At 40.9% G+C, this 27,235-nt stretch overlaps 1 protein-coding gene across 7 annotated transcripts; it reads right to left on the bottom strand.

Annotated features, from left to right (window-relative positions):
- Positions 1-653: 653 nt before the first annotated feature.
- On the bottom strand, positions 654-26,787 carry larp1b (La ribonucleoprotein 1B). Of its 7 annotated transcripts, none has more exons than XM_085442648.1 (20): positions 25,987-26,787; positions 23,612-23,673; positions 22,151-22,207; positions 21,105-21,330; positions 19,091-19,264; positions 18,262-18,387; positions 17,938-18,106; positions 15,986-16,130; positions 15,495-15,672; positions 14,558-14,748; positions 14,182-14,256; positions 13,346-13,705; positions 9,336-9,450; positions 8,931-9,100; positions 8,417-8,523; positions 7,355-7,515; positions 7,055-7,199; positions 6,217-6,326; positions 4,340-4,467; positions 654-4,031 (listed from the first exon to the last, which is right to left on the bottom strand). In XM_085442648.1, exons 1-20 carry the CDS (start codon positions 26,345-26,347, stop codon positions 3,759-3,761), a joined length of 3,333 nt encoding a protein of 1,110 aa, XP_085298774.1. In that variant the 5' UTR covers positions 26,348-26,787; the 3' UTR covers positions 654-3,758. The 7 variants fall into 7 exon arrangements, with proteins under 7 accessions (XP_085298774.1, XP_085298777.1, XP_085298775.1 ...); XM_085442651.1 differs by having other exon boundaries at positions 7,355-7,512; XM_085442649.1 differs by having other exon boundaries at positions 8,931-9,097.
- Between the last annotated feature and the right edge of the window lie 448 nt (positions 26,788-27,235).

Below are 27,235 nucleotides of genomic sequence, written 5' to 3'. Positions count from 1 at the left end.
TCTCTTAAGCACCCCCAAAAAGTTGATTCTGTTCATCTGGACGTAGCGTTTTCAGTGGGAAAAACGTCTTATCACTCTTCTAAGTGACTTCTTCAGTCCCAGCCAACTGCAGGTCTCCCCAACCTTTTAAACAGTACCTTTGCACAATGATTGAAACCAGCCCACTGAATGAACAATGGGCTGTGAGGTCAGTTCTCTCTTAGGCAGCTTTCTTGTCATTTCTTTAAGTAGTCTTCAGGAATAGTTCTCCTGGCTTCTTGAAGAACATTCAAAGCTCATTTAAATGCTGTATGTCAATAAGCTAGAGATCCAGACTGTGGGGAGGCCAATCCATGACTGTTAGCAGTCAAAACTGCATGGGAAATGATTTCTGACAATTCCTCAATATTGGACTTTCTGACGTTAAGTCACAGGGTGTCTTTGGATTCCTTGGGAGCTGTTCTGTTTTTGCTTTTTCCCGAACCCATGCACACACTTTTCAGTATGAATTGCTTCTTTAGGCTGTTAAAAGGTGCGAGCTGTGATTTGACAACAAAAACTAGCTTATCAGGATAGGCGACTTGGCAGTGAAAAAAAATAATAAAAAAAATGCACAAACCCAATAGAGGTAGGGGAGTCGGAGAGATAAAGTAGGACAGATCACACAAACACAATTTTGTACAATCAGTATTTTATATTTTTTTGCATTTTACAATTCATCAACATGCACTGCTTTACCCTAAAAACACACTCAACACCACACTACCAATAAAACAAATCACTTCTCAAAAATCAAATGAATAAATGGCAAAATGATTTTTTATAGTATTTACATTTTTTTCCCATTAAAGTCAGCTCTAAAACACATTTTAAGTTCATTGGTGAAATAAAAGGAAAGTTAATCATTAAAGTGCTCTAGAGCACCAAGCCTCAAACAAAATATAAACTTCAAGCTAAAATATACTGTAGTTTTATGATGCTAGCTCACACCCATTATTCCAGCAGAAACTTATTTATTTTTTTACATTTTTTTTTTAAACATTTTTATTTTATTCAATAGCAAAAAGCAATTAAGAACTGCAATGCTTACCTAAGACTATTCCATCCATCAAATACATGGAAAAATAAAAATAAATTATACTACTTCTGGTTGTAAAATGGGACGTCAAGTGTCCCAAATGAATTTTTGCAGGCTGTAAATTAAACAAAAACTAAAACATTGTAGTTTAGCTGCAATGTCTGTCAGAGAGTAAAAACATTGTTATGGAGCAGCAGCTTTGGTGCGAGTCCTTCACTAATTTTAAGTGCCCCTATTATGGGTTTTTTTTTTTTGGTTTGTCCTCTATCCTTTAGTCTGTAATAGTCCTCACTCCTGATGAACAACTTGAAATGCCTCTTTTACAGTCTAGGCTTTTTTCCATGACTTGTAACAATGTCCACCTTGTAGCTGTAGTCAGTCAACCATCCCCCCCCCCCCCAGTTTCCATTAATCTGACAGTGTCTGAACATGTTAGCTTCATGTGTGAAAGAGCACCTTTTCACTTTTCAGTAAAATCTCAGACTAAAATCTTACAGGCGTAATGTGACCACACACATGAGTAGTGGTCACTTTTAACGGACAGGCACGCACAGGTTATGACTGTGCACGGCGTTAGTGCATCTTTGTGAGTCACTGAGCTCACAGTCAATGCCCTAAACGGCAATAGCATGAACACAACAACATTTGATCTCAGCCACTCCCTTTCTAAATTGCAATAACAATAAACATTTCTCCATGATGAATTTTTGCTATCAGAGCCTGTGTGGGAGCGGTACGAGCTCTCTCAGCAGCACCATGCAGCACAAACACAGACTGATGCCAATGAAAGACAGAGCTGAACATTCACAAGTATGGTTACACTTTGCTAAACATCTCCCCAGAAAAGCAACAGTTCTTTTTAGCAGGTTTAATGTGGCTCTTTTGTCATTGTTGTGGAAGAGTATGAAGGAAGCCAGAAGAAAAGAATTCTAAGGGGACCTGAGTGTGAATGACTAACAGCCTGATGAAGCAAGCAATGTGTGCACTGTGATGTCACCTACAAGTGAGCAAACCCTGGATAATCCTCCTTTCTGAAACGTAGCCTGACCAAAATGTACAACAGTGGTTTACCTCATTTAACTAATAAGTGGAAGATCTCAGTTTCAATTCTGAGAGGAGACACAAATCTCTTTGCGGTCGCTTCAGGAACGGCACCCGGTGTAAAAATCTGTCAAATCAAACATGTGGAACGACCCGCTGTGGTGACACCTTGTGAATGAGTGAGTAACTTTATCACCTAATTTTGTATTCAACATGACCCAAAATAAACAACTGACACTGTGAGCTCGTCAGGAAAGTCCTAGAAAGTTGATTATCTTCATTCATCCAAGTGACTTTCTCAGTCCTGGATGAGGGATGAGACATTTTTCCCACAGAAAAAAATGCTACCTCCAGATGAACACATTCAACCTTCTGGGATTTCTTTAACTGGGTGATTGAGGAAAGTGTTTTCACTGGTCAAATCCAAGGGCTCTTTTCCATTAGACTTCTATAGGACCATATGTTTTTGCAGCCACAGGTATCGCCCCCTGGTGGCTATTTAAAACAAATAGTTTTAGCTCTTTTCCTCATAAAGACAACATTTATCTACTTTCATTGTATCCTTAATGACGAGGTCTGATACCTCAGTACATATCAATAAAGACGTGGTTTGACGAACATTACAATAGTTTGCGGGTTTCTCCGAGGGTAGCTGAATAGGTAGAGACCAACCTCACTACCGTCTATTGCTCACCCAGTCATCTTGTTCTATAAGCAGGCATGAAATATGATAGGAACCACTCGGCTCCGACAAGAGCATCAAGGGTTACTTCTAGTAGGCTTTAAAGGGGTAAAGAGATAAAACACTTCCACACTGGCTTCACTCTTTAGAGCTAAAAAGTTGCATCATTCTCTTATACTGTCTATGGTTTAGTGTTAGCATGGTGTATGTTACGATCACGCTTGTTTCTTTAACTCTCCATGATCACATGTACTGCATTAATGGAGCCAAATTCCCAGAGACTGTGCTTTTCTGGACAGAAAGGAGCTAAAAGCAGAGCCTTACAGACAGACGGTGCTGCAATAATGGACAGAATGGGGTAAAACATGTAAACCTAATCTAGCAGACCCCCCAAAATAAAATGATAATATGGGCACTTTAAGACTCAACTTTGATTGTCATGATAAAAACAGAAGTTTATATCCTCAGAAAAGAAAAGAAACAAACAAACCTGCAACTGTTTTCAATTTTAAACACATCTGAATCCCAAATAATCAATTAGGAAGACTTTTAAAAAAGCAGAATGCGGACTATTTTACTTAATGAGAAAACGCCCGACATCCTGCTGTATCAGATTAGTCACACTGTGTGCAGTGTCTGTTATCTTGGCAACTTAGAATCACAGTTTAACAGCCCTATATAGACCAGCGCGGCTTACATATTGTTGAAATCAAAGTATTTGTTGAATAGTTTGGCATCTGAAAAGGCAAAATGCAGGGAATGCATTTATTTTTGTAAACGTTATGAGCTGTCAGGTGAACACATTCAAGCTCGCTGCCTATGCTTGCTTTTAAATGAAATGCACTGATAAAAACAATCAAATTGGATCAACCACGCTCAGTCTCTCTTCACACCCAAGCAGTTTGCCTCTGAAATGAATGAGCGCTGCAGCCGCCCCACTTTGCTTCTTTTCAAACCCACGCTTACGGGAGGGGAGCTTCATTTATTTGGTGCACCACTTTCCTTCTTCCCGGCTCTGGCTTCTGTCTTCTTGCCCTGTGCAGATGTTGTCGCTGCTGCTTTCTGGGCTTTGTCTTTGGGTGTGGTCTGTGCAGCGGCAGAGGCTGAGGCAGACTCAGCTGAAGTGCTGGAGGATTTGGAGGCCTGCGCGGGCTTTGAGGTAGTGTTGGAAGGATGTCTCCGACGCCTCCCTTCATCCCCAGCCGAGGATGAGGTACGCCTCCTCCTGCTGCCATCGTCTCCTATCGGGGGCTGCAGAGAGTCATCACAGGAAAACAAAGCGTAACTACGCGTGGGACAATAGATCACTCACGAGAATTGTTCATTTTTGCTGAGACCAGATGATACAGTTCTATGACTGCAGGCGCAGACTGAGCAGCTCCGAGTCTGTTAGTGTTTCAGTATGAAATAATGATGTTAGAATAATTTTATATGAGGATATGCTAGCTTCTCTTTTCGTTAATAATTCATTTAGCCCAATAAAACTTGCAGGTAAAGAGCACTCTAGTGTGGAGATAACATGAAGCATCCTTTCAAACTTGTAGCCAGCAGACACTCACCACCACCCTGAAGTCCTCCAAGTTCTTGAACTGCGAGAGGTGTTCCTGCAGCTTCGGATCAATAGGCTGGTTCTTTATCTTTGAATATTTCAAAAAGGCCCAGAACTTCTCTAGTCCATACAGCTGACCTGGAAAGGGAAATGCAAGGAAGAGCAGTTTCATTCAGTGTTGAATTCTAGGTAAAATTCAAATGCCTAAATGTAGGGGACATTTTTCTAGTCAACTTGTATCAAAAGAAGAAAAACAAAGGAGGGCCTAGCAAAAAAAAAGTTTGGGAACCACTGGATTAACTGCTTTTCCATTCCAATTTTGTACCTCCTAATGTGCATGGTCATTGTCATAGCAATGCGTCCGAGTGTCCTGTGACATAATTAAATGCAACGTAAGTGCTACAATAAAAGTGGACGTCGAGGCAAGGATGTATCTGTATATATACTCTGTGTCTGTGGCTTTTCATCAGAATCGAGGACCACGCTGGAAAAATGGCGGTTTTGAGTTTCATGAACGAGGCGCTCTCATGATGCCACTGACCAGCCAATTGGTTACATGCAGTCCTCCTGCTTGGATCGCTTGGCTGAGCAGGTACTAATCCAAACTAGCCGATTTAAACAGCTCAGATCTACTTTGATCTGAAAGCCAGCTCTTTTAATTTAGTCTGCTAATACCGGATACTTGCATTTTCATAAAATTAATATAACAAATACTATTAGTGGTTAGGTAAGAGGGAATACACGCCACATGTACTGTAGCAGAATGTTTTATAAAGATTGGTTGAGTCTAAACAAAAACAACCACAGTTTGTTTGCTTCACTGAGTCAGTGTTGAAATGGACTGAGAGAACTACATTAACGCCCTCTTCTCTTTACACACTTCCACATTAAACTGAGAGGGTCAAGTGAACCAAAGCTAAGTCACATGTTGGCCTTCTTTAGCATTTTTATATTTAATTATATGTAAATACTGAATATATTAATAGAATGTTTAGAATTTTGGTGTTTTTATGAAGCATTTATTAACCCGCTGGGGGTTTACCGCGGGAAGAACGGCAAAAACAGCGTTTTCTACGGACAGCGCTAGCAAACGCTCTCTACTTGCGAGTGAAAAAAGAAAAAGAAAAAACACCCCTTCCCTATTGGTGTTGAAGTTTATAATGTCAGCCAATCAAAAAAATGATATAGCAACATGTGGCACTTGGTTGTTTAGGGAGAAGGGGAGAAGAGTTAGTGTGTTGTGTAGTTATTGTTTTGTATTGTGTGTCAGTTATACTGCTGAATGTCACATTTGCTCCAAAAAAGCCACTAAAGGCAAATTCTAGTGTAAGCGCTGTTCCCACATAGAAAACTGGACTGATGCACCTCCTGCTGACAGACCTGCAGGGTTTAGGCCTGTGGTGTTCTCCTCTGTCTTATGCTTAACAAAAACTATTTTTTGGACTGGCACAAATAATTTGTGTGTCTTCTTATTTGTTGTAGAACACCTGATTGTTCTGTAAATAGTTTTAAATGGTTATATAAAAAACGCCTGAGGCCTTGGCTGCATTTTTAGGTAAATAGTACCATATAACTTTGTTGTTTGCAAAACTTGTGCATAATTTTTTAGAAATGTACAATTTCTATTTGCATTTCAAGTTATGAAAATGATTCGTTAAACATGTTTGTGGGTTTTACAGTAAAAAATAACTTTTTTCTACTCGGATTTTGAATTTTTTGTCTGAATTTAGATCAATTGTGCTAATATAGTATGCCAAAATGAAAACATAACTTCCCACACTCGTACACTCGATCACTGAATATGGGATTTATTCAGAAGAATCTGCTACATTAGTGAAAGCAGCAGCTGACATTTGGGAGAGCCTGTTTACATTTCATGTTTATTACCTTTCTCAAAGTCTCTGAGGGTCTCTTCTTGAAAGTCTTTGAACAGATCTAATCTGAATCTCTTCTCCAAACCGTAGCTGTAGTATCTGAACAGACACTCCAATCCATACCTGCAGGGACACAACAAACACTTCCTTTCACTCTGAGTTACATGCAAACTAATATCACCGAGCTTCAAACCTTGCTTATAGACGTTAGTGTGTGCACATAATGATGCACTGTGAGAAAATGGCTGGGTGAAAATGCAGCGCTGACAGCGAAGCAGTTGCATCTCCAACATTTCACAACAATGGATTCCATTCTCTCGTGGATTATTTACAGCTGTAATGAAGCTGTCAGAGGAACCAGACAGACAAGTATACTGGTTTCTGGTTCAGACAGGGTGAGCTCCAGCAGGAAGAGACATTGAGGCTGCTACACTCTTACACTACAGGCACTTTCACTTCAACAGGCAGGGCTGTGCTACCCACGTCTTTAAACAAGAATTTAGGTTTGACTGAGAAGCCCTTTAGAGTCACAACAGAAGCAGTGTTCACCTTTAACCTCATGCTATCGAACAATGACACTGCTTAAACCTGCAGGCGCTCCAATTCTTGAATAACATCAATAAGTCTTTCAATCTGTGGAAGTGGCTTGTTATTCCAGAGTCACTATCACCACTATGTGAGACACAAACACAAAAAACACTTCAGGGCGTTTTTTAGGGTGTGGTTGTAATTGTGGATAAGTGACACAAACAAAGCAGTCTGTGTTTGCTGTTTGCTTCATTAATGAATGACATTTACTTCTTATCCCTAGGGCACAGACGCAGAGCTCAGGATTTAAATGTCCGCCTCACCTGTAGTTGTCTTTGGCATCTTCTACAGCATACTGTTTGAACTCCTCATACATCTTCCTGTTGAAGTTGTCCCTGAGGAAGAAGGACCAGAACCTGAACAGAGTGTTCATCTCCTGAGATTGCCCGATCCCCAACCGTTTTCGCTCTGAAGGGAAAAATTCAAGAACAGGAAACAGAGAAGGTGACCATTTCATCTTGTTTTCGGTACTTCTTTCTCAAAGCTTGGAGTACGTGATGGTGTACTAGAGCTGAGGAGTACTTAGAAGCAGTATTTGTGGAGGTTTTTAGAGGTCTCTGTACCATTAAGGCACCGTCGGCGGTACTTGTGGTATCCCTGTTGAGTGAAGCCATTGTCCCTCAGCAGCTCATGGGATGGATGCCAAAATTTGGGCAATGACTGAGGGGTACAGCCGTAACTTCCTGATAGCGGGGCTCCTTCTGATGGAGAGGCATTGGAGCTGCTGTGCAAGGATGGAGGAAAAAAAAAAGATGTTTGAGAGGCAACGGGGAAACATTTAGTTGCCAGTTTATTAGATAAACCTTACAAAAACAAATCTAGACTAACAAAACAAAAAGCAGGATTTTTGTCTCATTTCTGTTTGAAGTGATAATGAGCCAATGACAACAAAACCCCCAAAACAAAGTGTGGAATTAGGCTCGAACGTTCCCCACCAAAAGTTGATTTTTAAAAAAAAACTTTGTGTAAATCACATTAGCACCAACTTCTTTTCATAAAAAGGATTATACGTCAAGCAGAACAACTGCTTGACATATAATGGAGAATGACTGGCAGGGCGAAATGAGGAAGCGCTCCTTGTGAGACACCATCAATGCAGCCATAAAAAAGAAAATGTCACTGACATGGCAGCTCATCCGGCTCATGAAACACTTCTCTATTTAGTTCCCACAAAACAACAAACGTGACTTTGACCTGGAGACCCATCAGGTGGCGATTGTAAATGGTAAATTGACTGATTCTTATATAGCGCTTTTCTACTCTCCCGGAGTACTCAAAGCGCTCTATACAACATGCCACATTCACCTATTCACACCCACTCATACAAGCACTTCTAAACACAAGTGCAAACTAAACTACATTCATACTCCGATGAACGCATCGGAGGGCAACCTGGGGTTAGTATCTTGCCCAAGGATATTTGGCATGCAGACTGGGGAAGCCAAGGATCGAACCACCGACCTTCCGATCAGTAGCTGATCTGCTCTACCACCTGAGCCACAGCCACCCCACGTTTGACTCAACTCTGACCGTAGGAGGAGCAGCGATCCTTGTATTGGGATGCTAACTGGTCCGTCGGCCAAATGTGCAAAAAACCAAATTACACTCAAATGAAAAAGTCAGACCTGATGGACGCAGAGCGCGGTCGGTGTTCGCGAGAGTCCATCACCCAGCCTATGTGAGCCTCCTGGGGAGGGTTCGAACTGTGGCTCGTCTTCTTCTTCCTGGGCGTCTGGAACAAACACCAGGACAGGACACTGGTTAAATGAGGCACAGGGCGGCTGTGCTGCCTGACATTTTTAGCTTACTTTGTATGTTTCATGGTTTTATTTTAGTTTAAGGAGTGAGGAATGATATATTTATTCAGTATTTACATATTTGATCTTTTAAACCAATGTGATACCACAAATAGAAAACCGGCAGCCACTGTTTGTATTTGTAGGAGTGGCCACACTCTTACTGTTATGCACATGTGAAAAAAAGAGTTAGGACAAACAAACAAACAAACAAACAAACAAGGGAAAGGAAAAGTTTCACCAGCAGGCCTGCTGACAGACATCAATCCATCTGTTGATCTGTAGTCTGGCAGATAAAGAGGAGCTTTGCTACTCCTTGTATGTAAGGACACCGAGAGCTTACCTGTCCATCAATGGTGCCGGTCTCCTTCATCACAGGGTAGAAACGTGGTGTCTTGCTGGGGTCCTGGCGTCCGGGGGTGCGAGGGGTTCTGGGGGTCCGGGGTTGGTGAGCTCTGGGCGACTGTGGGACCGTTGTGGGCACAGAACGAGCCAACTCTGCTCCACTGTCTGCTGAGAAGCCCATCATTGCCCCAAAAAGTTATTAATTTATATTTACTGTCAGGTAATTATCTGAATATCTACCATCTTTATGTCTACAATGCACAAAAAAAGCCCATAATACAAACAAAATCACATCCTACACTAGCACCGCAGTGTGAGAGGGGTGTGGTTTAAACTGCAGAAGGTAGCACACAGGATGCTCGCTCATATGAAACCTGCTTCACCACAACTCTACAAACCCCACCTGGCATGGGAAGAGATGGGACTTCCTGGTTTGGGTCAACGGGCGCTTTGGGGGTGAGAGTGTCGAACTCATCTTTACTGATGACGTTCAGCTTCTTGAAGTTCTCCACTTCCTGCTGGGGAGCAGAAATGTGACAAAAGGGGGGGGGGAAAGGAAAAAAAGAAGAGTTAGATGACCACTGATCATCACCATTTGCACTCCTTTAACACGGCCTTGAGATCATCTTTTATCCAAGCAGAAAAACAACAATAAATGCTGCACTTTGAACCGAACACAGATAAAACAAATGATCCTGTTGATAAGGTAACAAAAAGAGATGAGCTGGAGGCTGATATTTTTTAAGCTCTTAAACAAAGTAATATAATTACTGATCCAACACGAAGCAATTCACTGCAGCCCTGAAAACAATCTTCTTATTTAGTTGATTTCCTAGTGACAAATCTCAATTTTAAGTCAAATTAATCAATAAAAGGATTTCTGCACTTCCCCTCAGATACTACATTTGGCCGTTACAGGCTGTTTAAACTGATAACACTTCACTATGGTGGTAAAAAACACTCACACGCCAGCAGCTGCAGCCATGCAGGCCTGTGTGACACACAGCACATGTGTCGCAGACTTTGTACTTTACACGTCAGCACCAGACAGAGGGGGAAGAAAAATATGCAGGTGGCCTTGGTGCATGTGTGCTCAGGCAAAACATTTCCCACATGCTTTATTTATTGACCAACCCTTGAGCCCATGAATGAGCTGACCCCGTTGAAAACGTCTTCACAGAGCAGCTTGAATAAAGATTCTTATAGTTGATTCTGCTTTTGTGGTTGGCTTCATTTGTCATTTTGGTCACCGTTATACCAGCAAGCTTTCATTTCTGCTCTGATTTTACAGCCCCAGTTTGTTGACAGATGCAGGATTAAATGATTCTTGCTGAGTGTAACAGATATGTTTTCGTCTTTGTGAGTTGTGGACGGCTCTGACGCTGCCAGTGATGAGGTGGCAGTGTGTGAGAGTTCTTGATGTTTAACCTGCTGCTCTAACTGTTTGGTATTAAAGGTCAACTAATGACTCCTACTTTCTCCTTTCAGTTCCCCTTTGTAGACCTTCTGACCCAACACTTCTCCACAGCCCGTGCATCAACTCCTCATCGTGCTCTTTTTGTCCTGTTACTAATACTACAGAGACTTTTCTCCACTAATAGACATGTTGACATCAGTTTTTCTTGTAAGTGATTACAGAAAAGTCAATGATAATTTAATGCTCATTTAATTCAAATTTTACATACGCATGCACGCAAATCATAGACCCACTTTCTAACATGCATCTCAAATTTATTTGGAACAGCTGACCTGATAAAATAAGCCTTTCAAACCCCCCTTACGCTCTAGGAAAGTGGCCGTGTCTCTTAATAGGCAAAACATGCTATCAAGAAATGTATCAGTTCACCAAAATAATATTAACAAGCCTACTTCTTGCAAATTACAAACTAAATTACTTTGGCCAGCATGCATTTTATATGGATTTAAGAAAACAATCGCACTTCTAAGCTATTAATTAAGATTTTTTAATGTGTTTCCACGTTAAACATCTTCAAATGATTTAAGTCTGCTTCTGTTTTTTCTTCCACTACGAGAACACCCTTCATATGCTGGTAAAAAACAAGCAGACATTTCTGTTCTGTTCTGAATCCATAAAAGTCTCTTTTCACCTACTGATCCACTTCCATGTAACTGAAGGTTACATCATCTATGCTGATGAATGGGACCAAAGTGTTTTAAACTGATGATGTGATTTATGGTGACCTGCTGCTGACGTTTGGCCATCAACATTATACGATGCTGTAGTGTTGTAAAACCTGAATATACACTGGTGCTGTGCTATAGTTCTGTTCTAATGTAAGGCTTGCATAATGCTGTGTGACCTATAGTCAGAGTTTGTACATGCACTGTATCCACAGAAGAGGCAGCTTTCAAAAGGAGGTCGCTGAGCTCTGGAAGCAACTGTAGTCTGGAGGCTTGTATAGTGGACAGTAAATGGTGCATTTATTTTTGTCCCTCCTCTGCACGGTGTGAGGTTTAACAGCTCTGTCACAATGTCTTCATGTCAAAGTGGCATGAGTGCCAGTAGTGCTTACGCTTTAAAGGAAACCTACAGTTGAAAGCAACCAAGGGCTACCCCAATGCTCCGCAGCATCATTCAATCATATACCGTCTATATATCCACTCTAGTATGTGCAATTGTGTTTCCTGCTGTATAAGAAAGAAATGTAAGACAATGCAACTTCACAATGATCATCACTGAAGAGGTGGTGCAGACAGTAATGGTTATGAGATATGAGCCCTAATGCAACCATAGCAGAGTGCTTTGGTTACAATACAAACATACACAGACTCATTTTTCAGCCCAGCATTAGATTTCTGATCCATCATGTGGCAGTCTGCTGTGTCATCTAGTTAATTTGTTAGTGATTTCCATATCAGTGATCTGATAACAATACAATTTAAAACACAATTTAAAAGAACAATATGGTACATGTATATTGTGCTAAATGTCAGGTGTGGCTGTAACACTGTTATAACTGCTAGAATTAGAACACAATGCATAAAACGCAAAAGTTAAAGCAGGACTTGTGAGCTGTGGAAACACAAGAAAACTCTCCTGGATAAATTCTTCAAAATCAAATCTGGCGGAAACGGAGGATTCGCTGATAATACAAACGTTTATGGTGACCAGCACTTGTGACCAATAAAAACACTTATTTCTTCTTTGACAACTCCTCACCTATTTAAAAAATATAAAGGCTGGAAGTTAACAGAAGGATGCTGACACAGTTGTTTGTGCCTTTCGGGGTATTTTTGCTCCAACTACCTAACAGTTTATATCAAAGAAGTCTGGGCTCCAGGTTTGCTGAGTCTATCGCTTCTACCCACTGGCTGTGCATACGTAGTATAGCCTGATCTGTATTAACTTCTCAAAGACCCTCCTATTCCACAGAGCCGGGTGGGCGCACTTAGATAGCCTTCAATAATGCATAAATATGTCGAATTCCAAGCCATCAAACATTGTGACAGCGATGGTGACTGAATAACTGGATGGGATGGTGATGGCTTGATGCACACCAGGTTTTCTTACCCTTTAAAATTTGTAAATATTACAATTAAAGTTCTTATTTAATTAATTCTCAGTTTTGGTAACAACCTCATTACAAAGTCCAATTAGACCTTTTGGACTCGAGTGTTAAGTCTAAATAATTTCAGACTATAAAGTTTAAATGTGATCACCATATAAAGCCCACTACACCAGAGAAATTCAGAAGAATTCATCCATGCAACACCAAAACAAGCTTAGCACAAATCCTGGAATGATAATGAGACAGCTAACTTAGCATGATCCAGAGTATTGCCTAATAACTGCAAACCAGTTTCAACGTCTAAAATCAAGTTAGAGTCAATGTTTCCATGGATGTTACGTTAGAACTGACATATGCAAACACATACGAAACTTGAGCAATATTCTGTGAATAGCAGCGAGATGCAAAGGCTGGTTTGTTCAGGCATGATTTGCTACGCTGTGTGCTGTACGTGCATGTCTGTACTGGGTGTTTCTTTTCTAGTGTCAGTGCAGTTTTTTTTTTTAACCGCTCTCTGGCAGACCTGCTCCAACACGCTACATGATGACTGTAAGACTTTTTTATTAGCTGTCAGTTCCAAGCAGAAAATGCTGCGTACTGATCTAAAAATGCAGGTCGTCTGTATGTCCAGCAGGTAAAAATAATTTTCCCTATATTTGATCCATACATCATCTTCTAGAAGATAATGACTTTATTTTGATTTTTTTTAAAAAAAGGGAGTTTGAGTATTTGGTGTGGTATTTCAGTCATCTATAAACTTTTAAAATAGATAAAATATACAGCGTTCACTGATGCTATACGAGTGTATTACAGTCTAGCCTTTAAGACTTTAAAATCCACCATTAACGTAACGCGTACAGTATGATTTTCACGTTCGTCTTACCTTGATGCACTCGATTGGCTCCTCCCCCTTCCACAGGTCCTGTTCGTAGTAGTACAGCCCGTCGTTGATGGCTTTGGCCAGGTCGGCGGTAATTTTAGCTCGGGACTCATGGTTACCTGTCCGATCCCCACCGGGATGCTTACGGATGTAGGGTGGAGTCTGGGTGACGATGAGGATCTTGTTCACATCCTGGTCATCCAGCTCATAGTCCGAGTCGTCCTCATCTAAACAGTCTGTGAACTTGTTCTTCCTGGCCGCCATCTGCTCCATTTCCTCATCGAACATGAAGTCCAGCTCCTCCTGGTCGGGCTCTGCCTGTGGAGGAGGCTGCTGGCTGGGAGGAGGCGTTTTACTATCCCCCTAGACAACACAGGGAATACACAGCCATTAACAAAGGAACAGACAAGACCTGCTGGAAACGAGGTGTAAACACATAATAAATGTGATTAAGCCATCCAATTATATTAGGCAAACAAACAGTCCAGAGTTATACTGATCCATCATTAATACAATGTTTCTTACACGCATTTCTATTATTAATGTTATATTAAATAACAGAAATACATCTGTGAATAATCCAATTCAGTTCATCAGCATCACCCACTGCACACTCCAAAAACAACCACAAGGTTCATCGCCACCGTCTCTCTAAAGCATAAAATCAGAATTATAACTTTGTGAAGGACTTAGCTGTAACACGGTATAACTAATCCCCTATCGAGTTCATTTGTGAAGTAAAGAAACAGACATGCAATATTTAAGTAAAAAAAAGAAGCACATGGAAGAAATGGCAGAGGACAAGCTTGGATGAGTGAGTGCTGGAGGAAATACTCAACTGCAGAGGAAAGGCAGTGAGGCTGGAGCGATGTGGAGAGAGAAGAGCCGGCAATGCACACTTCATCACTGACATACTGCCAGGAAAAAGATGGAGGAGATGGGCGAAAGGTGTTGACAGTAAACACAGAGGAAAGGAGAAGACAAGCATTATGACGTAGTAACAAATGAGAGACAATGGAAGGGATGAAAGATGGAAAATATGTTTGAAAACTTTTAATTTAATGAAACCTGGTGAAGGAGTGAAGCATGCGTGTGCCCTTCTAGTTCTGATTGTTATGGCCATAATTTCTACCAGTTACCATAATAACATACTCAAAATTAAAGCAACCCTAGGCATGAGGGGAGTGGCCCGTTTCACCTTTTTGCACTCACTACCTTTGCTTTTGCAGAGGGCTGCCTATGACGTTTCTCAACCTGGATCCAGGCGTCAGGGTCGGGCTTGGGGGCGAGGGCATCTTTGGAGTCATCTGTGGCCGGTAGAGATTCCTGGCTGGAGGAGCCAGGGTCAGGGGAGTCCTGAGGCTGCACGGGATCAGGAGGAGTCGCTGCCTTCACAGGTGATGAAGCTGAAAACCCCGACACGTAACACAGACACTCAGAGTAAAAAAACAAAAAGCTCAAAGCAACATAAAACTGTGCGTTTAATCTCAATACCAACAACTCAACAATACCTGATATTAGAGAAACTGAACTGTTTTTGATGACTAATGGCAGCTTTGTCAGCTTGTTTACAAAGTGTCCATCAAAACCTGTTTTTATGACTTCCAGACAGCGTCATCTTAATTATTAAATTTTAAAAAAAGAAATCATAAATATGGATGTTTAATTTAGCATGGAAAAATAAAAATAAAAATAATTAGACTGAATTAATCATTCAAGCATAAAGATGATGCTTTTTTACAGCGTCAACAAATCTCATGATTTCAAAGCCAGTCTGTCTACTGTCTCTCTATCCACTGTGATTTTGTGCTTCTGCAGCCATTGCTCCCAAATATGTAGGCTCATTTAGTAAAATGTTCCAGCAATGTCATGTTTGTGGTGCCTTCCAGCTGCGTTTAATCCACATTTGCTGCTCAACTGAATATTTGGGGCAGTAGGTTGGTGAAAACCGAGTCAAAATAAACTGTGTGTTCATAGTTCACCCAGTGTCAAAGGGGCCGCTTAGCGGTGCTCTTTAAATAGAACTTAATTTTTGTATAGCAAAGGGACACGACACCCCAAAGTGCTAACATTCTATATATATGGGGTTTTGGATACACACTATGCATCTACATCATGAGATTTGCTGAGAGGATATCATTAGGATACTGACCGGAGTTTGTGGCATTGAGGGTCTGTCGAGGAACAAACTCAGGACAGTTAATGAGCTGGGAGAAGTCGGTGCGAGGGGAACCAACGGTGGTAGGGGTGGGAATCGGCCAACGCTCAGGGTCTGTTTTACAGCGGATCCTTTCATCAACCAGCTCCACCTCTGTGCTGCTCTTCAGAGCCTTCAAAATGCGAGATAGATACCAGAGCCAAGCATTAAAGTCAAGGCATGTAGTTAAGAATATAAGAACTTTTAGTTTAGCATTGATAAAAAATAAATAATTACACACACACTTATTTTTAAAACATTTCATTTGTCATGAAAAGTAGCACTCCATGACTTCTCAAAGTCCTTCACTGCTACCATCTCTACAAATGTCAAACTTAGCACGATTAGAAGTTAAAAACTAACCGACAAAACAAACACTGATGTGACAAGAAACAAGCTTTACAGCCTGAGCACACGCAGCATTTACACTGGTGATGTGATGCTACCTCAATGATGAGGCTGACGTCAGTGGTGAGGGCCTGCACTCTGTGGAAGCTGGCGATGAGGGAGATGGGGAGGAAACCCTGCGTGTCCATTTTTCTCCTCAGGAAGAAGTCTCGCTCCAGATTGTGGAGGCTAAAGTAGTACTCACTGAAAAGGAAGGACAACATAATACATTTAATCACCAGCACAAACAAAACAAAGTTGTTTAACAGTCCATAAAGGAGATCCGTAAAGGAGCAGATTACCCATTTTGAAGTATTATAGTGAAGCTGGCAAATTTGTGCCTGTGTCCCTGAGGCTCCATTGATTTCAGGAATCAGGAACTATTCCCAAATAATTTACAATACTCTGTGTTACAGAAACATTTCAGTCTAGTATTGAGGTAGAAACCTGTAAGTCACCAATACAAAGAAGTATAAAAAATATATATTAAGAAATCATATTTTCTTTTATAATCCTTACCAAAAAAAAGACATAGTCTGACTTTAGCACCATATCTAGACTGGAAGAGCTCCCTGCTGACTGCCTGTCAAGACTATTTGAAATCACCATGGCACACTTTAGTGCCCACCCTGCGGGCGGCAAGCAGCCAGAGTAACGTCGGCTGAGTGAGCAGCCTGAATAACGCTGAGTGAGATGAGAAAGGAGAAGACAAGAGTGGCCTCTCTATCCTCCCTCACCCCTTCTTCCTCCCCTCCTCACCCTCTAACAGTTTTTTCCCCAGTCACTCCTGGGTATAATTCATCTGCTGTCCCCTTCAAATCACTCAGACTATATTTAGCATTTCACCTCACCCTCCAGTCTGAACAGCAATGAGGCCCAAAAGTGTCAGGCAGACAAGCAGTGGACACTGCCCCCTGCAGGCCACCCTGAACCCAGATCACTGCCTATCATACATGTACTGAGACATCCTCACCCCTCTTCTATAGACGTTTCTATCTCATCTCTTTCAGACGTTATTTTTGATCACACTGGTATGAAAAATGCACTACAGAAATAAAGACAGACCTTAATGAATTTATGGTCTTAAACTGAGTGACTTTTAAAAGGATACTCGAGGAAATGTTTTGAGGAAATAAGAGAACAACAAAAATCCGAAAACACTTCACTTACTATGTTACACAAGGGAAGGAAGAACAGGAAATTTAGCTTTAACGGTGCCTAAATGTCATTACTGACTATGAAAATGTGATTATTCATAAAAAGAGAGACAAACTGAAAAGGAAAATGTATCTGTATGGAATATTTTCTTCAATCATCTGGATGCGTTTCACTGGAACAGCAGCAGACAGAAGTTTAGCATCATCTCAGCAGCAGATCATCACTTTCGTCCCATCGTCCACAGTTCATTCTCGTTAAACCTCCTGTCATATTGTTTTCTTCCGTTTAGGTGTTTGCACTGGTTTTCTTTTTGGCTTTTCCGTTTCGTTCAGCACATTCCTTTCAGTTCTGCCACAAACACTGCCTCGTATTTCTGTCCATTTTTTTTGTTGTTGTGCAATTTTCTGCGTTTTCCGTCCTGATGCTTTGGATTTCACTATGATCTATCCATGCGTGTTCCTCATGTAACCTACCCATTTTGTTTGTAGCTGTTCCAAATTTTAGAGGCGGCAAACATCTTTTGCCACACTCCATGTTGCATTCCCATCTTGAAGCAATACTATTAGTTCAACTAACATGTCTCAGGTTGGGGTGCTAAAATTGGCGAATGGATTGCGCTGCATATTTGGACCTGCTCTGGTATTTGTTTGAGAAATGCAAACTACAAAATGACCTGATTTTTACAACCTTCTACTTAATCCAGAAAAAAATATGTCATTGCTTAAAATAACCAATTTTTTTTTTAAATTTGAAGTATGCTTCATGAAGCTGGAACATCGAGCTATTAATAGTAAAAAGTAATAAGAGCCTCCATAAGATAGGACAATATTTTTTCCAGGTATTAAATTCTTACATTTGCCGTTTGATGTATTCCTTAAGAAGCTTTTCATCCACCGTGTACATCTGGAATTTGTTGCCATCATTGTAGTAGTAAACCATGTTGGTGCCAAACTCTGCAGGGGCCTGAGCAGAACCATCAGATGACTGAGAGTCTCCAAAGTTGAGCGGGTATTCATATCGTCCTAAAAACAAAAGAACAGAAGGAACAAATAATGGCATATGAAGGAGAGAGAACACTTCAAAAAGCTGGATTTTCTTGTCTTTGACAGAAATTGCATTGCTGATGATTCTGCTTCCAATTTATGTGTGGCAATGAATGAAAAACACTAGTCTGCACCTCGCCCACGACCTCTTCCGCGTCCACGTCCCTTCCCTCTTCCTCGTATTCCTCCACGAACACTCCCACCGTCGCTCCGAATGCTTGCAGCATCGTCGCCATAGTCCCGCGGCTCTCTTCGCCAACCTATGAACAGGAAAACATACACTCATGATCAAAGCCTACAACTTCTTCCATGTACCGCTGAAGGGCATTATTAAACTTTTAGATTTAAAACTACTAAGAAGTTGAGTTGAACAAGAAACTCAAAGTAAACTGCTTTTTTATTTAAATAGTACTCGTCTTTAAGTAAATTTAAAGGATTGTAATCAATATTTTGTAACTGTCTAAAGCTTCAATATAAAAACAAGTTGTAAATAAACCCTAATAACAGCCAGATCATCTAAACTAGAAGGACTACTGTCAGCACAGATGATAAAAACATAAAAATGTCCACCAACATCCAGTTAGCTCAACAGCTTTATGACAAGCAGCAGCAGCCTGTTCTCGTTGCAGAGATCTGAAACCTTTTAATATTTGTTTTTATTTGCAGGAAAAATTACAAACATTTGGTTTTGTTGGCAATTTGTATGAGAATAAATGTCAAAGAAGCTTTAAATCATCCATCTGATGCAAGATATTCGCCAAATTAAAAAAAAAAAAAGTCATGCTTTCATTGAGCCATGCAGTAGGAAAAAAGCCATGTGGACACTAAAGACAGATGGCAGCTTGCTGAGCAAATGTTAAAAAGATACCAGAGAAATAAAAAGCAAAGCCAGCCCAGCGAAGTGAGGAAGAAAGAAAAAGACTGAAGACGTGAACAGTAAACAGTGAGCTCGAGGCCACTTACTCCTGGTGCTATCATGCGCCCTGTTATTATGGAGCGTTTGATTAGGCGACGTGAGGTCAGACGAGTCATCGATGGGCTCTGTGTCTGAGCGTGCTGGGCCCCTGCCGGGCGTCTTGGCATCATCATCCCGGGACACTTCCTCCAGCGGCAGAGAAACCCACTTACGTTTGTTACCTAACGATGATTGCACACCGAAAACAAAGCTTGTAGAGTTTTGGTCCAAAAGGGGGGGAATAAAAAAGATCAAATCCAGAAATAAAGCTGCATGGTGACTAAAACTGCAGCGTAAACCTTTCATCATAGCAATGAATGACTACTTAATCATATTCCAGGTTTGTTTAGCAAATAAAGGACTTAAAAGTCTTTATTCTCATGTACCCATAGCTTCTAGGTTTTTGTACTAATGCTCTGTATTCAGGTTTTGTAGCCACATAACTGCAAACCATGTGACATTAACTTGTTTGCCATTTTGGATGTGAGACGCTGTAGCTTCAGTATCTAATGCCTCAGTCACACAGGCCTAGAGACTAGTCGGTGTCCAGTTGTGACGTTGTGGCTGTAATGTCAATTCTCCAAGTACGTGTGGTTGCAAAACCCCCCCCCAAAAAACCAGGCAGGCATAGCCCATCCACACAGACCGTCACACTGACTGCCTGATAATGACATTTAGGTTACTGGGACTCAAGGAAACTGTAGCGGACGCGCAGACGCAGAAAGTATGATCCCCACCTGCCAATTACTTTCTAACTGTGGAACACAAAAGTGCAACACAAACCGGGAACAGAGAGCGTTTGCCTTCAGAGTTTAAGTTGCGCCTCAGTGCTTCAACCAACAGGGTTCAAAAGGCACAGCTTCTACGAGGTTTTCTGTTTCTGATTTGCGTTGCACTTTTTCAAATTTTACTACTGATGGGTTGGCGAGTTTTTACAGACCAGCATGCAAACTATGGACTACTGATCAAAGTAATCAGAGTTAGGTTTTGGGTGTTATTAGGGTGTTAACCGATTTCACCTAGTGACTGCCAGGAAACTCCAAGGACCACTCACCATTGGATCGGAGAATCCACATTATTCCCTTGTGACCGGTGGTTATCAATCATCCAATATGATGAACAACTCTTGCAGATTATGTGCATGCAAGAAAAGGTTAGGATTTTAGAGAAATTTCAACTATAGCTGTTCATGGAGTAGGTATTTGGTCTCTAGGCCTGTGTGACTGGTGCTTTAGCAAATCGATTTCACAACAATGGCAACTGCCATCAATCTCCAGCAAGCTCTAGTCAACTGGATGGGGGAAAACTGTTTCCCTTGCAACTGGTGGTTGCCACACAGTCACTGTGTTTTGTTGCTTCATTTAGCAGCTTTTTGCATCTCTATAGAACATTTGTGTCAATTACTTCTACATAGTCTTGTAAAGTTCTTATTAACAATGTGATTCAGGCATTTTGTTTAATGTTCACTCCTACACTACACTTCAAATTTTAAATTATTAAAGTTTGGCAGCTGATTTAAACGCTATATTAGGTCAAAACATAGTTTAAAAATGTCTTTTCTTTTATTTAGAAACAAAACTTTTCGCTTCTAGTTTAGACATCGAGGAGTTAATGAAGGTGCTTATCTCTGAATGGCTTCCACAAAGATTGGTGCCTGTGATGTTTACAATGTAGGAGTGGATCATTGGAAGAGAAACACGTAAGATAATCACAGCAGAGCATGCACCAGTCTTCACCAGCCAGCAATTACAGAGTTAATACAGTTACAGACATGCTAAAAAATACAAATCATCACAGTCGAGTGAAAAATATGCATCTCCAAATTTGGAACTCAAGAAACATCTGTATGAAAAAAAACCACATTCTGGAGATGAATAACTTCACAAGACGGTGATGAAATGTGTGTGAATCAGAATCAATCAGGATTGTAGCCGCTGTCATTAGCCTTATCCAAACCATTTAAGAGAGAGAGAAAGAGAGAGAGACAAAGCTTCATCTCATCAACGACTTGCTCTCCCATACCTCCTCTCTTCCTCAGGTTGGCACTCTTGGCGTCCTGTCCTGCTTTTGACTCTTCATCTTTGGTCAGCTCTCCCATCGGCTCCACCTGAGCCTCCTGGTTCTCTTTGCTCTCACCTCCATCATGGCTGCTCTCAGATTTTCTCTCCGGTCGCTCTCTTTTCTTCTCCTTATCTCTGCGCAAAGACGGAGGCTTCTTTCCATTGTTGTTGAGGACATTTTGTTGTTGCTAAAATTTTAAAGGGGGGAAAATACCAGCTGTTAGTCACACCTTTATAGAACAATTTCAATTTTGCGGGCTTTTACTAATATGTTTCCTGCTCTGTGGACTTGAATTCTTTGCACAAGTAAGAAAATATACAATGCATTCTTTTAGATGCAGATCAAGTTTAATCTTGGGGCTTAAAAAAACTACACTGGCAGAAACAAGCACCTCATTTCCAACACTGTGACAATGACAACATTTTTAATAACTTAAATATTCTTCGTGATGAAAAACACATCAGGTGCTTCTCCAGTTAATCAAACTTTACATTTGAAGATTTTTAAATGTTTCCTGATATTTTTAACTTTTCTGAATTCATCAGATCTTGAACTATACTGAAGATTAAGTGCTGGAGAATCAGCAGAGATTGAGGAAAAGGAAAAATCTAGAGTCCCTTTAGTTAGTTATATTTTCACCGCTGTCGCCTGTACCTTACAAAACCTGAAGTAGTTGTTAGAAGAACCTGAGGTGAGTTTAAAATTTTTCACAGTCAACTGAAGACCTGTTTCAGCTTTATCGGGTTCTGAATAATCCCCCCCATCACACATCTGACCATGTGAGATCAAAACCAGAATACCTTTTTACATTTTATAAGACAGCCCCTTTTTAAAAACCTGCACCAACCCTCTGCAAAGCTACACCCTGAACACTTCAGAATGCTTCTAGCGCTCCACCTAGTGAGCAGAAATTAGAAAAATAAATCCATCTTTGACGCAGCTAGTAGAAGCACCAGAAAACAAGCTCTCATTGCTTGTAAAAGAAGTTGCATTCACACATATCATACCTCTTTGGCCAGTTCTCCAGGCGTAGGCCAGTTAGTGATGTCACTGAAGTCACTTGACTGTGAAAGAGGAAGAAAGACTGTCAGGTTTCAAAGGATGATATAATGATCAGGAATCTTTTCATTTGCTTTTTGGGTGAGCAGGTAGCACTGAAGTGCCCAGCATAGAGAAAAAGGAGGTCAGTGCTCTGTGTGTGCGGGGAAAACTGCAAACAACCGTGATAAACACAGTGAGTCAATTTCCACTGCTGAAAATTCCATAAATTTGGGGAAACTGATATGGGATCAAGGTTAGGCAGACAAAGGGTACACACTCCAGAAGTGATGAGTATGGTGGGCAGAAAAAATAAACACAAACTCAAATGCTGATTTCTCTAACCATATCCATTCTACGATATGAAGCGCATCAAACAGAAAGTCAACTAACTTTATCCTAAAGGGATTCAGGCTTTTAAACAACCCCTGCTCTAATGCATGAGTACTGACCGAAAAAGCTTCTGTTCCAGTTCATCCCAAATTATTGTTTTTCAGACACGATACGACAAAAGGAGTAGCAGTCATTAGAGGTAACAGATCATAAGCAGAGCAAAAACAAAACACAGAACTCTATTCATATGTAAAGAGTGGTGAACACAGAAACCGAGCGTGCGAGAAATACTATTTAAAGTTATGAAACTACTTGTTACATTTTTCTAAACACATATGAAGGGACCAGGCTTGGTGATTTGATGTATTTAACATCAGTTTGCTTATTATGTGCATGACTACCAGACAACATTCAGTAACTGTGTAGTAATGATAATATGGGGTCCTGTAGAACTGTGACTATGACCCTGATGAGGAAAGGTCTGCAGGTTGCATTATAATTCCCCAGGTTACATAAAAGCCCACAATATGTGGCAAAAGCATGACTAGATAAGATAGTATGTCACACTTTAAGCACATAAACTGGGTATTAAAAACACAGTGTATCAATCCTCAGTGGAATTAAAGATCCACTGGGCGGATGCACTACTAAAAGCTTCCCCTGCTTAACAATCATAATATGTATTTTTTTGGTCAATAAACATGACCATTTTATATATGATATTATCTTCATATAATCTAAATCCCTTCTAAATGTGAACTTCAAGTAACTGCAGTGGAAAAACTGGTTGGAAAAGCAAACAAAAACCACAGGTCAGCAGCTTAAACCGGCTAACAGTCAGGCTATCAGCAGATGGTTATTTCCCATTCTAAATGTCAGTACCTACGAAAATCCACAGGCAACGCAATGTGAACATGTGATCATTTTATAGTGGTTTATTTGCCAGGAAGAAAAGACTACAAGCAAAAACATCACTCTTTATATTAGCCGAGACATTCAACAACACTTTGTGGTTACTTTGCTGTGGAAATAATTAGTAAGATGTGAGCAACTATGGACATTAAAGAAAAGGACAGAAACGTAAAAAAAAGGATTACCTTGCTGATTTTTTTCGTTCTGGGCTTGGTGGCGCGGACGACTTTCGGAGCATTTTGCTGATCTGCGGATACACAATCAATAACCGAGAGTGAGGTCATTATGTTTGAGAGACAGGACAGGACTAGATCCAAAGGGGTTCAGTCCTTTTCAACTCTCTGAATTTAAGAAGAGCTTTGAGGAAGTTTCCGATTGAGAAAGGTTGCTCAACACTGCAGTTAAAAAGTCAAGTTATCTACTCTTGCATGCGCTGCTCTGCTGTGTTTGAACACCATCGGATATTTCTGTCAGTACAGAAAGAATAAATGTGCTCCCCCCAACGGACTAAGTGACACGACTTGTTGAGGGTGTTTTGTGCACAGGCAGCACCAGCGGTATGTGGCTGCGTCTCTGCAGGCTGCTGTGTCCTGGGAGTGGCCCACTGCAGCCTGACAGCTCCTATCAGCTCGACAGTGGATGGTCAGATTGATAAGAGAAACAGGGACGAGGCTTCCATATGAATGGGTGTATGCCTGAATGAGCCTTCAGACATCCACCCACGAGACTGGTTGTACAGTGACGCTGTAAAACGATGCCTGTGGTCTTGCAAGAGTCGTGCGCTTAAAATATAGCTCCCTCCTGGTTGCTCTGCGCTCTGACACACATTCACAACTCAAATTTAGCTGAACGGTCTGAACTCAAGAAAGCTGTATTTCAGAGTCGACTGTCACGAGTACGATAAAATAAATGCAATCACTCAGTGACCAATCAGCAGCCTCATGAGTCAATCAAATGAACTGTTGATACTGAAATGATCAACTGATTGTATGTTATAGATAGAAAGGTAATGCATTCAGTTGTGATATCTGATTAACAGAAGCAGAGCTAGAAAACAGATTACAGACAGACTTGTGTTTAATTTTACTCCTCATTGCCGGCCATGAACCCTACATCCTACATATCCCACAACGCCTTGATGGCTTCTTTCAACTAAACTTTTCCTACCTTCTAAACCTCCAAATATCTTAAGCTTTACTACCCCCACCCACACCCATTTTTAATACAAGCTTTCAGCATCAAAGTTGATGTGTTCAGGTTAATTTATTACTAACACTAAGAGGAATCAGTTAAACCTTGTGTACCATCACTGGCCTGCTACTTCAATATTGTTATTCATCGACTAAATGTCTTTTAGCTGTAGCTTTAAATGCACAAAAAGATCACTCTCTTATAAAGCTTAAACTCTTCTGTGCATTTTTAGGGTGTTATTTGATTCTGTATTTTGCCTGAGTATGGGTTTTCTTTCTTCTCATTGTTTTTGTGTGCCCTGTACTGTGTACAGTTATGTGTACTTGTTATGGTTGCCACATTACATGAGTAAATTAAATAATAAATACGAAACAGATTTTAAGAAATGATCAGCAATCAGGGAAAAGCATTCATGACACAAAAAATGACCCATTTGTGTCACTTTGAAATGAATAGGAATGAAGGAATGTTTAGATTTTTTTAATCAATTGACAAATTAAATGTAGCTCCATTTGCAAACCTCACTTTTTTTATCTATTATTTTTTAATATCAAAAATACTTGAAGCTTATCAATTTTTTCCAGACTTGGCTCAAGTGACTTATTAAGTCAATTTCTTTTTTACTAAAACAATACCAGTGATACTGGTATCACTCATAATTGTTCGATTCTTTCAAAAATAAATACAATCATTAGATTACAACCCTGTCCCGTTTTATCTTATCACCTGTTCAGTCACTTTATTCTGATACTTTTACTAGTGACAGTGAGGAGCTGGCTGGCCGGTGGGAGGAACTGCAGACAGCCAGGCCATTGGACATGCAAAACGTGCTGTACAGCAGCAGGAACAGTTAGCCAGGCTGTCTTGGCGCTTACTTACTTATTTGTTTGTTTTTACAGTGTCAAGCATGTATGCGCGACATTAAGAATGATTACGTCCCACATTCAGGTTTTCGTGTGCTTTCACTTCACAGACACCAGCTCTGACCCTCGATCAAGAGGGAGAAAGCAGCACGAGAGTTAGCTGGTGGTGGCTAAAAGAAGTAGCAGTTGTCAGCAATCAACACGTGGTGCTACGGAGCAATCCGAGCACAGAGGGGGATGGGGCAGTATGCTCCCATCAACATCTCTCGACCGCTCTGACATTTAAGTTATGCACTCCATTCAACTCTAAACGAGCCTAAATGAGATATGTCAGGGATGTGCAGCAAAGATTAATGTTGATTTCTCTGCAGTGAAGCTGCTAAAATGCTGCAAAGCAAAAAACGTGTTTAATAGCTGCGGCTGCAGAGGGAGCTGTGTGGCCAGCTGTTACCATATTGCAATGTTGAATCTGTCTTAATACATGATTTTTTTCAAATCCGTCTCACCTTTGTCTTGAGAGCTAGAGTTGGTGCTGCTGACCGGCACTCTGCCCGTGGTCCTTTTAGTCCACGGGTTGACTTTCGGCGGAGGCGCTTCAACAACTTTCTTCTTCACCGTCTCAACAGCCGAGTCAGCGTTACTACTTTGGTCGTTTTCTTTGCTTTCCTTTTCTATATCCGCTGGGCTCTTGGGAGCCCCGGAGTCGTGGCTGTCCGCTAGTTGTTTTTCTAAGACTTTCTGCCCCTGATCTTGTCCTTTGTCCAAGTGAGCACCCTGGGACGTGTTTTGGTTCTTCTCCACCACTCCGCTCGGGCTGGCCGCTGTCAAACCCGAGTCAACCTGAGCACACTCAACCTCTGTGGACATCCTGCTAGTTTCCTAACAGCGCACAGTGTTAAATCCAGTGTGAATTGTTAGTCCTTGCTCTCTTATCCCCAAGAAAAGTCGTGAAAAGCTCAAGGGGTGACCACATCCACAAGTTGAAGTAAACAACTTCTGGGCTGGACCTCGCTAGCCAGCTAGCCAAGTAGCTCTTGGAGCTAAGTCCTAGCTAGCTAGCGACCATGCAGAAGTCAGCGAGCCCGAACTAAACGTTGTTGTTTTTCACTCTAATTGACTGTTTCGTATGAACAAATAATTACCTCTGAGTTTGTAGTTTGTCACCATGTAAACCACTCACACTCTATTCTGTCTCCAACGAGTTTCTGTAACTTTTTCTTTAAAACAAAACTACTACAGCGACCTCCTCTCTGGTTCCAACTCCACGCTACCAGCCAGGAGCTCGTGGAGCTACGCTGTAAACAGTGACTCTGGTGCCCCCAGCGGCTACGTACTGGTAATGCAGCATATTTTTTTTATCATTAATTTATGTCACTTTAAAAACTATATAATATGGAATAAATGTGAAATGTTGTTGGTTTGATCTATTAAATCAAACCATCAAGGGCAACTATGTCACAAAATAGCAGTGATGGATTTAGTTGGGTTTTTTTTCAGTGAAAACAATCTACACTTGACACCCTTGTTCAAATATTTATCAAAAAGAACATGAAGGTAAAATGAAAGTAGGTATTATATCTTTAGGAAAACTATAATTTCTTTCTTTCTCTCACCGGCATTCCCGTACTTTACTGTTCTGACATAAACTGTATAGCAGGTTTTGTTCAATCTCTTTATTTTGAGTGATTTGGTGTCTTTATTTTTTGCCAATCATTTTACAACAACTCATAAATTTTTAATTATTGGATCATTTCT

Source organism: Copadichromis virginalis, linkage group LG19, assembly GCF_057382275.1.
Source record: "Copadichromis virginalis isolate Kocher_CV1m ecotype Utaka linkage group LG19, C_Virginalis_male_GT1.1, whole genome shotgun sequence".
NCBI lineage: Eukaryota > Metazoa > Chordata > Actinopteri > Cichliformes > Cichlidae > Copadichromis > Copadichromis virginalis.
This window is presented reverse-complemented; position numbering and strand designations above follow the sequence as displayed.